The following is a 14,598-nucleotide window of genomic DNA, read 5'->3' as shown; positions in this document are numbered from 1 at the left end:
AGTAACCGACCTTATATCTCTGTAAAGTAACCGATCTTATATCTCTGTAAAGTAACCGACCTTATATCTCTGTAAAGTAACCGACCTTATATCTCTGTAAAGTAACCGATCTTATATCTCTGTAAAATAACCGACCTTATATCTCTGTAAAGTAACCGATCTTATATCTCTGTAAAATAACCGACCTTATATCTCTGTAAAGTAACCGATCTTATATCTCTGTAAAATAACCGACCTTATATCTCTGTAAAGTAACCGACCTTATATCTCTGTAAAAAACTATATAAGATCTCTGTAAAATAACCGGCCTTATATCTCTGTAAAGTAATCGATCTTATATCTCAGTAAAGTAATCGATCTTATATCTCTGTAAAGTAACCGACCTTATATCTCTGTAAAGTAACCGACCTTATATCTCTGTAAAGTAAACTATATAAGATCTCTGTAAAATAACCGACCTTATATCTCTGTAAAGTAACCGACCTTATATCTCTGTAAAGTAACCGACCTTATATCTCTGTAAAGTAACCGATATGAAATCTCTGTAAAGTAACCGACCTTATATCTCTGTAAAGTAAACTATATAAGATCTCTGTAAAATAACCGACCTTATATCTCCGTAAAGTAACCGATCTTATATCTCTGTAAAATAACCGATCTTATATCTCTGTAAAGTAACCGACCTTATATCTCTGTAAAGTAACCGACCTTATATCTCTGTAAAGTAAACTATATAAGATCTCTGTAAAATAACCGACCTTATATCTCCGTAAAGTAACCGATCTTATATCTCTGTAAAGTAACCGACCTTATATCTCTGTAAAGTAACCGACCTTATATCTCTGTAAAGTAAACGACCTTATATCTCTGTAAAGTAAACTATATAAGATCTCTGTAAAATAACCGACCTTATATCTCTGTAATGTAACCGACCTGATATCTCTGTAAAGTAACCGACCTTATATCTCTGTAAAGTAAACGACCTTATATCTCTGTAAAGTAACCGACCTTATATCTCTGTAAAGTAATCGATATAAGATATCTGTAAAGTAACCGACCTTATATCTCTGTAAAGTAACCTATACAAGATCTCTGTAAAGTAACCGACCTTATATCTCTGTAAAGTAACCGATCTTATATCTCTTTAAAATAACCGACCTTATATCTCTGTAAAGTAACCGACCTTATATCTCTGTAAAGTAACCTATACAAGATCTCTGTAAAGTTACCGATCTTACATCTCTGTAAAGTAATCGATATAAGATCTCTGTAAAGTAACCGACCTTATATCTCTGTTAATTAACGGACCTTATATCTCTGTAAAGTAATCGATACAAGATCTCTGTAAAGTTACCGATCTTATATCTCTGTAAAGTAACCGATCTTATATCTCTGTAAAGTAACCTATATAAGATCTCTGTAAAGTAACCGACCTTATATCTCTGTAAAGTAACCGACCTTATATCTCCGTAAAGTAAACTATACAAGATCTCTGTAAAGTAACCGACCTGATATCTCTGTAAAGTAACCGACCTTATATCTCTGCAAAGTAAACGATCTTATATCTCTGTAAAGTAACCGACCTTATATCTCTGTAAAGTAACCGATAAGAAATCTCTGTAAAGTAACCGATAAGAAATCTCTGTAAAGTAAACTATATAGGATCTCTGTAAAGTAACCGACCTTATACCTCTGTAAAGTAACAGACCTTATACCTCTGTAAAGTAACCAATATAAGATCTCTGTAAAGTAACCGACCTTATATATCTGTAAAGTAACCGACCTTATATTTCTGTAGAGTAACCTATACAAGATCTCTGTAAAGTAACCGACCTTATATCTCTGTAAAGTAACCGACCTTATATCTCTGTAAAGTAACCAACCTTATATAACCGTAACCGCTCTCAAACCATTGTCAGGTATTTGTACAGTTCTATTATGTGCAACCCTTGAAAATGTGATTCGTTATGCACAATAGCAGTAATATAAAGACTTACCTCTGTTGTAGTAGAATATCTTTCTGTCGTTAAATTTATCGATGGCTATTTTTGCATCAGTAAGTGCTCTGTCGACTTCACTCTTAATTTGGCTGTCATCTCGAGTGGTGAGAGTTTCCCTCTTTCCACCGTCCGTTTCGCTGTCTTTTTCTAGTTCCTCTAGCAACTCAAGTAGCTCATCGTAAACTTTCTCGTTGTTCGCAAAAACAGCATTCATCAACAACAAAGCGTACAGTGACGTCAGCAACTTATTAAAGATCATCGTGTTTGCTGAAACATAGAATCATATAAACACATGTAAATATGAGAAAAAACAACTTTATCTAAACCACTGAACGTAAATGTCGTCAATACAGCTTAAATTGACTTGTCTGCTATATCTTGCTATAAGATAGGTACATCTGATAAACTGAACGTACCTTCTTTACCCGATTAGAGAGTAGAAAATACCTGTAAAATTGACTTACCTTATGTACCTCGTTAGAGAGTAGAAAATACCTGTAAATTGACTTACCTTATGTACCTCGTTATAGAGTAGAAATTACCTGTAAAATTGACTTACCTTATGTACCTCGTTAGAGAGTAGAAAATACCTGTAAAATTGACTTACCTTATGTACCTCGTTAGAGAGTAGAAATTACCTGTAAAATTGACTTACCTTATGTACCTCGTTAGAGAGTAGAAAATACCTGTAAATTGACTTACCTTATGTACTTTGTTATAGAGTAGAAATTACCTGTAAAATTGACTTACCTTATGTATCTCGTTAGAGAGTAGAAAATACCTGTAAAATTGACTTACCTTATGTACCTCATTAGAGAGTAGAAAATACCTGTAAAATTGACTTACCTTATGTACCTCGTTAGAGAGTAGAAAATACCTGTAAAATTGACTTACCTTATGTACCTCGTTAGAGAGTAGAAAATACCTGTAAAATTGACTTACCTTATGTACCTCGTTAGAGAGTAGAAAATACCTGTAAAATTGACTTACCTTATGTACCTCGTTAGAGAGTAGAAAATACCTGTAAAATTGACTTACCATATGTACCTCGTTATAGAGTAGAAATTACCTGTAAAATTAACTACCTTGTTTATTTTCTTTATGTCTACTCTGAGCTGGGTTGCTTTTTTTCGTGTTAGTCGTAAGATTCTTGTTATAAAATATTGACTGAAGTTGTTTAATACGGATGACTGCCTTTAAAATCATGTTATATTGAACTTATGAAAGGGAGTGTAAATAAACCTTGTTGTAAGATGAATTTCATGTGTCATGGAAAATAGGAGCTAAGTAGTTAAGAATTTTATGATGCGTGGTTGTCTAAGTGTATCCCTTATGAAAAATATTTTTGTCTTTATATACTCAACCGGCACATGGTGTTTATATCCAAGAGATAAACAGTTTTGAAAAGTGTATTTAATACAAAGATATTTTCGATAGATTTGATCTGCAGTTTTATCTTAATAAGTCTTTGACTACTAAATTTAAGAATGTTCTCACTAAGTTTAGGACACAAGCACAGATCTTCAGTGTTGAAATTGGTAGATACCAAGGCATACCTAGACACTTCAGGTTGTTATGTAATAGAGCAGACGTTGAAGAAAAAAATCACTTTATATAGTCACGTTCCGCTTACTCAGGAAATAAGAATATATCAAGCCATATTTTAACCATCCTCAATACTACAGGGCTTATGATCGCTTTCGCTCTCTGCACCCATGGAACATGTCATGGCAAATTTGAAGGCGCAAGCTAAGTTAATTGATTCCAGGAGAAAAAACATTGTCCAATCACAGACTGATATAATTCTTTTTTAAGATTACAAAGGAGCGACACCCAACTTCAAAGCCATTGCAACATACCATTATGCGACCTCTAGAATCGTTTGATGTACAACAAAGGATTAAACTTGTCTTTTTGCCTTGTTCACAAAGTGTCGCACACCGGAACCTTCAATTTTGCAACGGCATATTGCAGGGATGCAGAGAGTAAAAGTGATCAGAACACATGGAGTATCGAGGATGAAAGTTAACTGAAGCATTTGAAAGTAAAAATTTAAAACATTAGCGCTTCGTCGAACAGCAATTCACCACTAAATGTTTGAACTTATGTATTTTTAAGTATATTGTTACTGTACCTGTGTCAACAATTAGGTTTATCAGTGTCTTGTTTATAATTTATGTATGAGTATGCATCTGAATTGCTGCGACTGTGTTCTCCGCCATCTTGTAAACACAAATGCTATGATATATCTATCTTGTATATCCTATATGCCATACTGAATTTGGAAAGGAATTGAATTCAATTGAAAAACTGAATCGGATACACCAGGAAAAAATTCCTTTCCTGGTAGGACTCTTTAGAAGTTTGATAGTGCATGCAAATTTGTTCACCTGATATACCTTAGCATCTAGGTGCTCCAGGCTTCAGTTACTTTATTAAGTTTCACTAGGGACGTGTAATACGTCCCTGGGTTTCACAACTTATTACTAGACATAACAAACACTAACACACATACAACTTTACATACTGCACACACAAACCGCATTGATATTTAGCATTGCATACAATGTCACATTCACAACTTATCACTAGACATAACAAACACTAACACACATACAACTTTACATACTGCACACACAAACCGCGTTTATATTTAGCATTGCATACAATGTCACGTTCACAATTTATCACTAGACATAACAAACACTAACACACATACAACTTTACATACTGCACACACAAACCGCGTTTATATTTAGCATTGCATACAATGTCACGTTCACAACTTATCACTAGACATAACAAACACTAACACACATACAACTTTACATACTGCACACACAAACCGCGTTTATATTTAGCATTGCATACAATGTCACGTTCACAATTTATTACTAGACATAACAAACACTAACACATATACAACTTTACATACTGCACACACAAACCGCGTTTATATTTAGCATTGCATACAATGTCACGTTCACAATTTATCACTAGACATAACAAACACTAACACATATACAACTTTACATACTGCACACACAAACCGCGTTTATATTTAGCATTGCATACAATGTCACGTTCACAATTTATCACTAGACATAACAAACACTAACACATATACAACTTTACATATTGCACACACAAACCGCGTTTATAATCAACATTATATACATGGTCATATTCATTTCAATATTCGTTTTACTTCAGATACACAAATAACATATACTAGAGAATATCATATCAGTTAAATCTACACACAAACCGCGTTCTATATCCTCTGTATCTATGTCTATCCTCTTATCTAGACATATCAAACACTCACACATACAACTTTACATACTGCACACACAAACCGCGCTTATATTTAGCATTGCATACAATGTCACGTTCACAACTTATCACTAGACATAACAAACACTAACACATATACAACTTTACATACTGCACACACAAACCGCGTTTATATTTAGCATTGCATACTCCCTATATCTATACAACTTTACTATCCACACACAAACCGCGTTTATATTTAGCATTGCATACAATCCTCTGTATCTATTCATATCAACTTTACATATCACACACAAACCGCGTTTATATTTAGCATTGCATACTCCGTTCTTTATCTAGACATAACAAACACTAACACACATACAACTTTACATACTGCACACACAAACCGCGTATCATACATTCTATCATCAAACACTACACATACTATTACTACACACAAACCGCTGTATAATCTTATATATTCTATCTATTCAGATACACAAATAACTATACTAGCTATATCTCCCTATTATTCTATCCTCTGTATCTATTCTATCTCCCTATATCTATTCTATCCTCTGTATCTATTCTATCTCCCTATATCTATTCTATCCTCTGTATCTATTCTATCCTCTATATCTATTCTATCTATCCTCTGTATCTATTCTATCCTCTGTATCTATTCTATCCTCTGTATCTATTCTATCCTCTGTATCTATTCTATCTCCCTATATCTATTCTATCCTATATCTATTCTATCCTCTGTATCTATTCTATCCTCTGTATCTATTCTATCCTCTGTATCTATTCTATCCTCTGTATCTGTTCTATCCTTATAACATATCCTACCCAATACCATCCTTTCTTCCTTTAGACGCTAACATTATGTATTTCCCAGAATGGCTTAATTCTTTAGTATTTTCTACGTTCTTAAATTGTGTGAATTGAAGCATGCTTGGAAGATTGATGTAACATGGCTTCATAAATTTCGAGTGAATATCTGCATAAAATGGACACTTTATTACAAAATGGTACTCGTCTTCGATATCTCAATTATTACATAATACACATAGTCTGTTATTTCTGTCAATATTTCTGTATCTTCTCCTTTCGATCTCCAAGTCACGTGCCGACATTCTTAGTTTTGCAATTATCTTCAAACATCCAATATTCAAGGAATATTTTTTTCAAATATAAATAGGAGAATGTGTCTACACGGTGTTAAAGTTTTATTTATCAAAGACTGATGGACAAATATAGCATCGAGGATCGAAAGACTTTTACGAAAGAGAGCGCCTGTAATAATGTTATATTCTTCATATATCTCGAAAAACCTTTCATTTGATATAGACGTGTACAACTCTCCTAGAAACTGGATATAAAAAGAGAATCATCAATTTGATGTTCTAAAAATGGGGCAAAGCCACAATTGGCCGGGTTGCGGGATGAGTGCAATGTTATATGGTATTTATAAGACAGTTAAGGGTGTTTCATTTGTTGAGTATGTAGAATATTTGTTATAAGAGTGAATGTTTGGTTGTATTTTATGAATTGGTGCAGAAGAAAGGCATTTGAAGAAAGAAGTTGTAGCCATTTTTTATTCGGAGATGTTCAAAAAATAGACAATGGACATCTAGGGCCTCAAGGTGATTTATATGCGGAAAATTACTAAGTTCCAAAGCTCAGAAAATCCAGAAAAAAAATCCGGAATGAATCCATAATAGGAGGTGCATATTTTCAACATATATATATATACATCATACAAAGTTTCAAGCTTTAACATCAAAAAGTGTCGGAGGAGTCGATTCTACAACACTGGTACCCTTTTTCACCGCCCGCCCGACATTCATCATACCCGGATTTGCAATATGCGCAACCCGGCCAAAATGCCTTTATAATTATCGGTGTTATTTTCATCTCCTTTTTTAGGAACTGGAACAAAATATCCTATATTCCAAGAGATTGAGAAACAGCCAGAATTTATTACTCTATTAAATAACATAGTTAAATTAAAAAAAATCTTTTGTGCCTAGTTAGACGTTAAAATTAACTCACCTGACGGGTGTCCTTAGAAATCAATTGGCTGCTTTCTGTACCTCGTTAGAAGGTACTCCGGGTAAAGCTTCTCCCGATGTGGTCTTCCCGACAATAAAGGCCTTTTATATTGTCAAGCTGGAGAAAAAAACACGATTTTCGCCTACACAGCTCCGTGTGCCGGTTGGCGTTACTTAGTAAAGGGTATCATCAAATATAGCCTCATTTTTCCACATGGCTTCACAGATGTCATCGTCTTACGTATTTGATTTCGATTAACACGAAACATTTGAATGTGTTTGAATGTTTACTGAACAGTTTTAATGTATTCCTACCCATTATGGTATCAACAGTTCTATTTCACATATAAAAACAACATATATGTCATCCGAGAAAATGCTTAACCTCAATCTTCAAACTCATATAACACGGATACACGACTATAACTGCCTGTATTGATGTTTATATGCGAGTATGAATGCAGATAGTGATGTTATAGATGTGAGTATGAATGCAGATAGTGATGTTATAGATGTGAGTATGAATGCAGATAGTGATGTTATAGATGTGAGTATGAATGCAGATAGTGATGTTATAGATGTGGGTATGAATGCAGATAGTGATGTTATAGATGAGGGTATGAATGCAGACAGTGATGTTATAGATGTGGGTATGAATGCAGACAGTGATGTTATAGATGTGGGTATGAACGCAGACAGTGATATTATATGTGAGTATGAATGCAGATAGTGATGTTATAGATGTGAGTATGAATGCAGATAGTGATGTTATAGATGTGAGTATGAATGCAGATAGTGATGTTATAGATGTCAGTATGAATGCAGATAGTGATGTTATAGATGTGGGTATGAATGCAGACAGTGATGTTATAGATGTGAGTATGAATGCAGACAGTGATGTTATAGATGTGGGTATGAATGCAGACAGTGGTGTTATAGATGTGAGTATGAATGCAGATAGTGATGTTATAGATGTGGGTATGAATGCAGACAGTGGTGTTATAGATGTGGGTATGAATGCAGATAGTGATGTTATAGATGTGAGTATGAATGCAGATAGTGATGTTATAGATGTGCGTATGAATGTAGATAGTGATGTTATAGATGTGGGTATGAATGCAGATAGTGATGTTATAGATGTGAGTATGAATGCAGATAGTGATGTTATAGATGTGGGTATGAATGTAGATAGTGATGTTATAGATGTGGGTATGAATGTAGATAGTGATGTTATAGATGTGGGTATGAATGTAGATAGTGATGTTATAGATGTGGGTATGAATGCAGACAGTGATGTTATAGATGTGGGTATGAATGCAGATAGTGATGTTATAGATGTGAGTATGAATGCAGATAGTGATGTTATAGATGTGGGTATGAATGCAGATAGTGATGTTATAGATGTGGGTATGAATGCAGACAGTGATGTTATAGATGTGAGTATGAATGCAGACAGTGATGTTATAGATGTGGGTATGAATGCAGACAGTGGTGTTATAGATGTTGGTATGAATGCAGATAGTGATGTTATAGATGTGAGTATGAATGCAGACAGGATGTTATAGATGTGAGTATGAATGCAGATAGTGATGTTATAGATGTGAGTATGAATGCAGATAGTGATGTTATAGATGTGAGTATGAATGCAGATAGTGATGTTATAGATGTGAGTATGAATGCAGATAGTGATGTTATAGATGTGAGTATGAATGCAGATAGTGATGTTATAGATGTGAGTATGAATGCAGATAGTGATGTTATAGATGTGAGTATGAATGCAGATAGTGATGTTATAGATGTGAGTATGAATGCAGACAGTGATGTTATAGATGTGAGTATGAATGCAGATAGTGATGTTATAGATGTGAGTATGAATGCAGATAGTGATGTTATAGATGTGAGTATGAATGCAGATAGTGATGTTACAGATGTGAGTACGAATGGCTGTGCAGATGTTCATATGTGAGTATAAATGGTTAAAGCCTTGTTATATACAGATGTTGTTAAGTATAAATGTGAGTACGAATGGTTGAAGTTATTTTGTATGAGTGTGGATGGCTGTAGTTACGTGATATATGTCAATATTGACGGTTGTAGAGATGCTACATTTGTATGCGAGTATTAATGGTAGACGTATAATTGAATAATTGAGTACAAATGGCTGAATTGATGTTATATGTGAGTATGGATGCCTGAGGTGATGTTATATGCGAGTATGGATGGCTGTAGTGATGTTATATATGAGTATGTATGGCTGTAGTGATGTTATATGTGAGTATGTATAGCTGCAGTGATGTTATATGTGAGTATGGATGGCTGCAGTGATGTTATATGTGAGTATGGATGGCTGAGGTGATGTTATATGTGAGTATGAATGGCTGAAGTGATGTGAGTATGGATGGCTGTAGTGATGTTATATGTGAGTATGGATGGCTGTAGTGATGTTATATGTGAGTATGGATGGCTGTATTGATGTTATATATGAGTATGGATGGCTGATGTGATATTATATGTGAGTATGGATGGCTGTATTGATGTTATATGTGAGTATGGATGGCTGATGTGATATTATATGTGAGTATGGATGGCTGATGTGATATTATATGTGAGTATGGATGGCTGATGTGATATTATATGTGAGTATGGATGGCTGATGTGATATTATATGTGAGTATGGATGGCTGTAGTGATGTTATATGTGAGTATGGATGGCTGATGTGATATTATATGTGAGTATGGATGGCTGATGTGATATTATATGTGAGTATGTGAGTATGGATGGCTGTAGTGATGTTATATGTGAGTATGGATGGCTGATGTGATATTATATGTGAGTATGGATGGCTGTAGTGATATTATATGTGAGTATGGATGGCTGATGTGATATTATATGTGAGTATGGATGGCTGATGTGATATTATATGTGAGTATGGATGGCTGTAGTGATGTTATATGTGAGTATGTATGGCTGTAGTGATGTTATATGTGAGTATGGATGGCTGTTGTGATGTTATATGTGAGTATGGATGGCTGTAGTGATGTTATATGTGAGTATGGATGGCTGATGTGATGTTATATGTGAGTATGGATGGCTGATGTGATATTATATGTGAGTATGGATGGCTGATGTGATATTATATGTGAGTATGGATGGCTGATGTGATATTATATGTGAGTATGGATGGCTGATGTGATATTATATGTGAGTATGGATGGCTGATGTGATATTATATGTGAGTTTGGATGGCTGTAGTGATATTATATGTGAGTATGGATGGCTGATGTGATATTATATGTGAGTATGGATGGCTGATGTGATATTATATGTGAGTATGGATGGCTGTAGTGATGTTATATGTGAGTATGGATGGCTGTAGTGATGTTATATGTGAGTATGGATGGCTGATGTGATGTTATATGTGAGTATGGATGACTGTCGTGATGTTATATGTGAGTATTAGTGATTGTAGTGATGTTATATGTGAGTAAGGATGGTTGTAGTGATGTTATAGGTGATTATTATTGGCTGTCGTTATGTTATACGTGAGTATGGATGGCCGTATTGATGTTATATGTGAGTATTTATGGTTGTAGTGATGTAATACGTGAGTATTAGTGATTGTAGTGACGTTGTCATATTTGGACTCGGTATTAAATGATTAATGTTTTTCGCTCCTCGAATATTTCATTTATTGTGGCTTTGATTACAAGCAGAAGTGAGATGACTACTTATTTTGTATGCTTCTCGAAGGTACAGCAAATAGTCATCGCTTTGTTCGACCGTTCGTCCGTCCGTTCGTCCGTTATGATTTTGTCCAAAGCATAACACGAAAACTATAAAAGGTATCATCATGAATCTTCATAAGTAAATAAAGTTCAATATGAAGTAGGGCAATGCACAAGAATCACAACTCTCTTATTGTCTTTTGTTATTTTTCATACTTAACATTTGTCCCAATTGGGAAGCCGTAACCTGTCTCTAACAGACCTTGTCTTTTATGATTGTTCATATGTGGTCTATATCTAGAGAAAAGTTCACAGCTTTTTTCATTTCCCAGGGAAAATCATGACTAAACATAAAAATAAATCAACATGTTTAACCATGTGCAGACTAGATTTTACATTTCATATTGCAATGATATATAAAGATAATTTATACGTAAAGGAGACAGATGAAGAAAGGTGACGGGGACATTTTGTTATGTCTGTGTTAAAGTTAATAATTTGCAATAGTAAGGAATTTCCATAATAACGTTTATGTACGTAAAAAAGTAAATGGTTAGATAGTTATGGTTCACCTGTGAAATCATAGGTGTATCAATTTGATCACGGAAAAAAATCTACGTCAACAGAGACACGTTATGTGCCGAAGGATATTGAAACGTGAGAATATCGGGAAGTAGCGGAGCTAAAGCTGCTTATTAAATCACATTTTAAATTGCTCCATTAAAATTACATCGTGTGCGTGCTTGAATTACTGCAGATATGAATCTGTATTAGTATGTGCAAAGAAATGGAACGATTACCTTACAGCCACTTTTTTTGTAATTAATACTACAGCGTAGTTGTGAACTTTTAATGTTGTCCGACTGTCTAACTGGGTGTGAACTCTCTTATCATGCCCACAACTCTCCTTTTACGATCCGTCAATGTGTATCGAAGTTATTACACATTTATTTGCACAATTGAGACGTTTCATCGTTTCATATGTCAATTACGTGTCAGTGTATAGGAAACGAAAATTTTAATTTTATTTTCATTTCATTTTTATTTTTTGTCAACAAATCGTACTTGTGCTTAAATCACCACTTATTGGATGTTTCTCATGCTTGGCCTTGGATTCGTCACGTTTATATCCATTAAGTACCCAGTTCTTGCTGTTTATAAAAGTTCTATCCTACAATAAAATTTTTATTTGTAGAATGCAAGCCCCTTTTAACATACCAACTTCTTCAGATTGTTAAAGTACATATCAAAACATTAATATCTAAAACGGCCTTGATCACGGTCAGACGAACAGACTCCACTACTTCCTAAATATTAAAGTACAGTGCAACTTATACTAGTGTTGTCCGGTTAGGAGATACTAATGCACACACGAAATTACATAAATTGATATAGGACACACTCCATGCTCTCTCTCTCTCTCTCTCTCTCTCTCTCTCTCTCTCTCTCTCTCTCTCTCTCTGTTATTTCGTATTTAAACACGCCTTTTTGTCTTGTATGATCTCAAACTTTATGGGGAAAGGGCTTAATATCAGCTGGAAAACTTGTGTCCAATAATCCCATTGCAAGTGTTACAATAAAATGATACGTTTAAAATAACATAAATGTTACATGAACAATAGATGAAATGAGAACGCGTGAGAAAAATTGAAAGATGCCAGTCTTTATTACATTTCTTTTCATCTCTTTCGTGACATATCCACTTCAAGGCAACAGAAATGATACAAAGCGACACCGGCTGTAAAAGATAAAAAAAAACATCCTGAATTGTAGAATATATACACGTAATCGATGGCTGACCGAGGGTTTATCACGCATTAGCCTCTCGTGGTCGCACATGGTTGAGAAATGGTCTCCCCGAAAAAAATGTCATAGCTTGATTTTTCACATGTCAAAAAACTGAGCTTTAGGTGTATTGATCGAGGGACAATCGCGGATAGAGTGAGGATGAACGATGCCAAGTCTTCACGACAGAAAACTGATTGCGTGCATGGTCGTGCTGCCCGCCCCGTCCTCAACACTCGCTCAATCCGTGCGATCTGCTTCGCTCTTTGCGATCAAACCTCAAGGTTTTAGTACACGTATCGTTCCTATTGGGCGAGTCCTATTTTACATTGTAACCTTTATAGGGGAGGAGGGACTAGTTGTGTGTGTTTACAGTTTGTTTTATGTAATAGTACAGGTCTTCAATTTAGATGGATACAAGTTCACCTGACGAGGTGAGGGCGCTGTAAAATACACATAAAACCAGGTGTTGTATGAATGTGATGTTAAGCTATGATATTCTGTTTTCTAATATATTTTATGTGTGTTTCATGTGATAATACAGATCTTCACTTAAGATGGGGGTAAGTGTACCTGACGAGTTGACAAAGCTGTTAAAAAAACACACAAAACCATGTGGGTTTATTGCTTGCAACAAAAAGACCCTGCTGTAAAGTCTACATTGCCAAATGTTAAAGGCGTGTCGTGTCTTACCTGGAAATATTAAATAAGTCAATGTGGTGCTGTGTTACACAAGATCTAATCAGTTATGCAAGTATTGTGTTAAGCTTTGATAATCAGAAGTGGAGGCGTGCTGTGTCCCTTACAGCGACATAGGTATGAGTCCGGGTGTTCATTCTGTAACTTTATCCCATGCAATATTGTTTTTGCAGTGCTCTTGCAGTGCCTTCGCAGTGTTAACTATTTTTACAATGTGTATGCTGGGATGGGGCACAGAGGACACCTCGGACGTCCTTAGGTCACTATGCACTAATTTATGAGATGATGCATATTAATACTTCCTGGTACAGTCTCCATGGGTATCCTGGGAGTCATATTCTGTTACGCAGAGTATTGCGTAAGGGTCTGGTAATTTGAAGAGCAGCGCTACTACGTCCCCCACAGTGTCCTAGGTACGGGCCCTAGTCTCCAAATGTACATATCTATTTATTATGTTGTGGACAATGCCCTGCCTATTTCGTGCGGATAAAATATGATTGGTGGAAATAACAGGGATTTTATTACTGTTTAATTCCTTACAGCGTTCCGTCCTTGCCGTTCATAAATGTTTGGGACAGAAGAAAACATGTTCGATTGTTTCCACATTATTACAGATCTCATAATTTGGTGATAGGTGTTTCATCATAATATCCGTGTTTGAGTTCGATTTTGTTTGGCATGATATTTATCTTGTGATATTGTCTTCTGATTTATTGTGACCGTATAATTTTAACTATTTTTTTTCTATAATTTGGCTCAAGTTATCTGAATTTCTAGATTCCCTCCAAATCCTATCCCGTTTTTGTGTTATTTTTTATTGATCAAGGTATAGGCTTCTGTTTCGATGTCAAGTATGCTATAATTTGGTGTGGTGTGTTCTTTGCTAGTTTGTCAGCTCTTTCGTTGCAGGTGTCAAATCATATTTGTATCCCCAACCATAAAGAAATCAGAGGCCTAATACTGCCTTATCCTAACTCTATCAGTTGAAACATGTCCAGAAGCAGAAAGGACGAGATAGAGGCTATCTAAATTTGGTTTGTGACCGGGTAATTTTG

General features: G+C 35.1%; 2 protein-coding genes across 2 annotated transcripts in view; one reads left to right on the top strand and one right to left on the bottom strand.

Annotated features, from left to right (window-relative positions):
- Positions 1-7,401, bottom strand: part of LOC132561191 (lactoperoxidase-like) — a 33,868-nt gene extending 26,467 nt beyond the window's left edge. The window contains exons 1-2 of the mRNA XM_060225918.1: positions 7,335-7,401; positions 1,998-2,267 (exon numbers count right to left, since the gene is read on the bottom strand). Coding sequence (XP_060081901.1) covers positions 1,998-2,259 — 262 coding nt within the window. The 5' untranslated portion in view covers positions 2,260-2,267; positions 7,335-7,401. The remainder of the gene's footprint in view (positions 1-1,997; positions 2,268-7,334) is intronic.
- Positions 7,402-8,082: 681 nt separating this feature from the next.
- LOC132561184 (GRIP and coiled-coil domain-containing protein-like) lies at positions 8,083-8,898 on the top strand. The gene has a single exon (XM_060225912.1). It carries the CDS (start codon positions 8,083-8,085, stop codon positions 8,896-8,898), a length of 816 nt encoding a protein of 271 aa, XP_060081895.1.
- Positions 8,899-14,598: the final 5,700 nt, after the last annotated feature.

This window comes from Ylistrum balloti, unplaced genomic scaffold (assembly GCF_031769215.1).
Source record: "Ylistrum balloti isolate Yb309-2 unplaced genomic scaffold, AGI_CSIRO_Ybal_v1 Utg371170, whole genome shotgun sequence".
Taxonomy (NCBI): Eukaryota; Metazoa; Mollusca; class Bivalvia; order Pectinida; family Pectinidae; genus Ylistrum; species Ylistrum balloti.
Note: the sequence above shows the minus strand (reverse complement) of the source record. Positions and strands in the feature narration are given on the sequence as shown.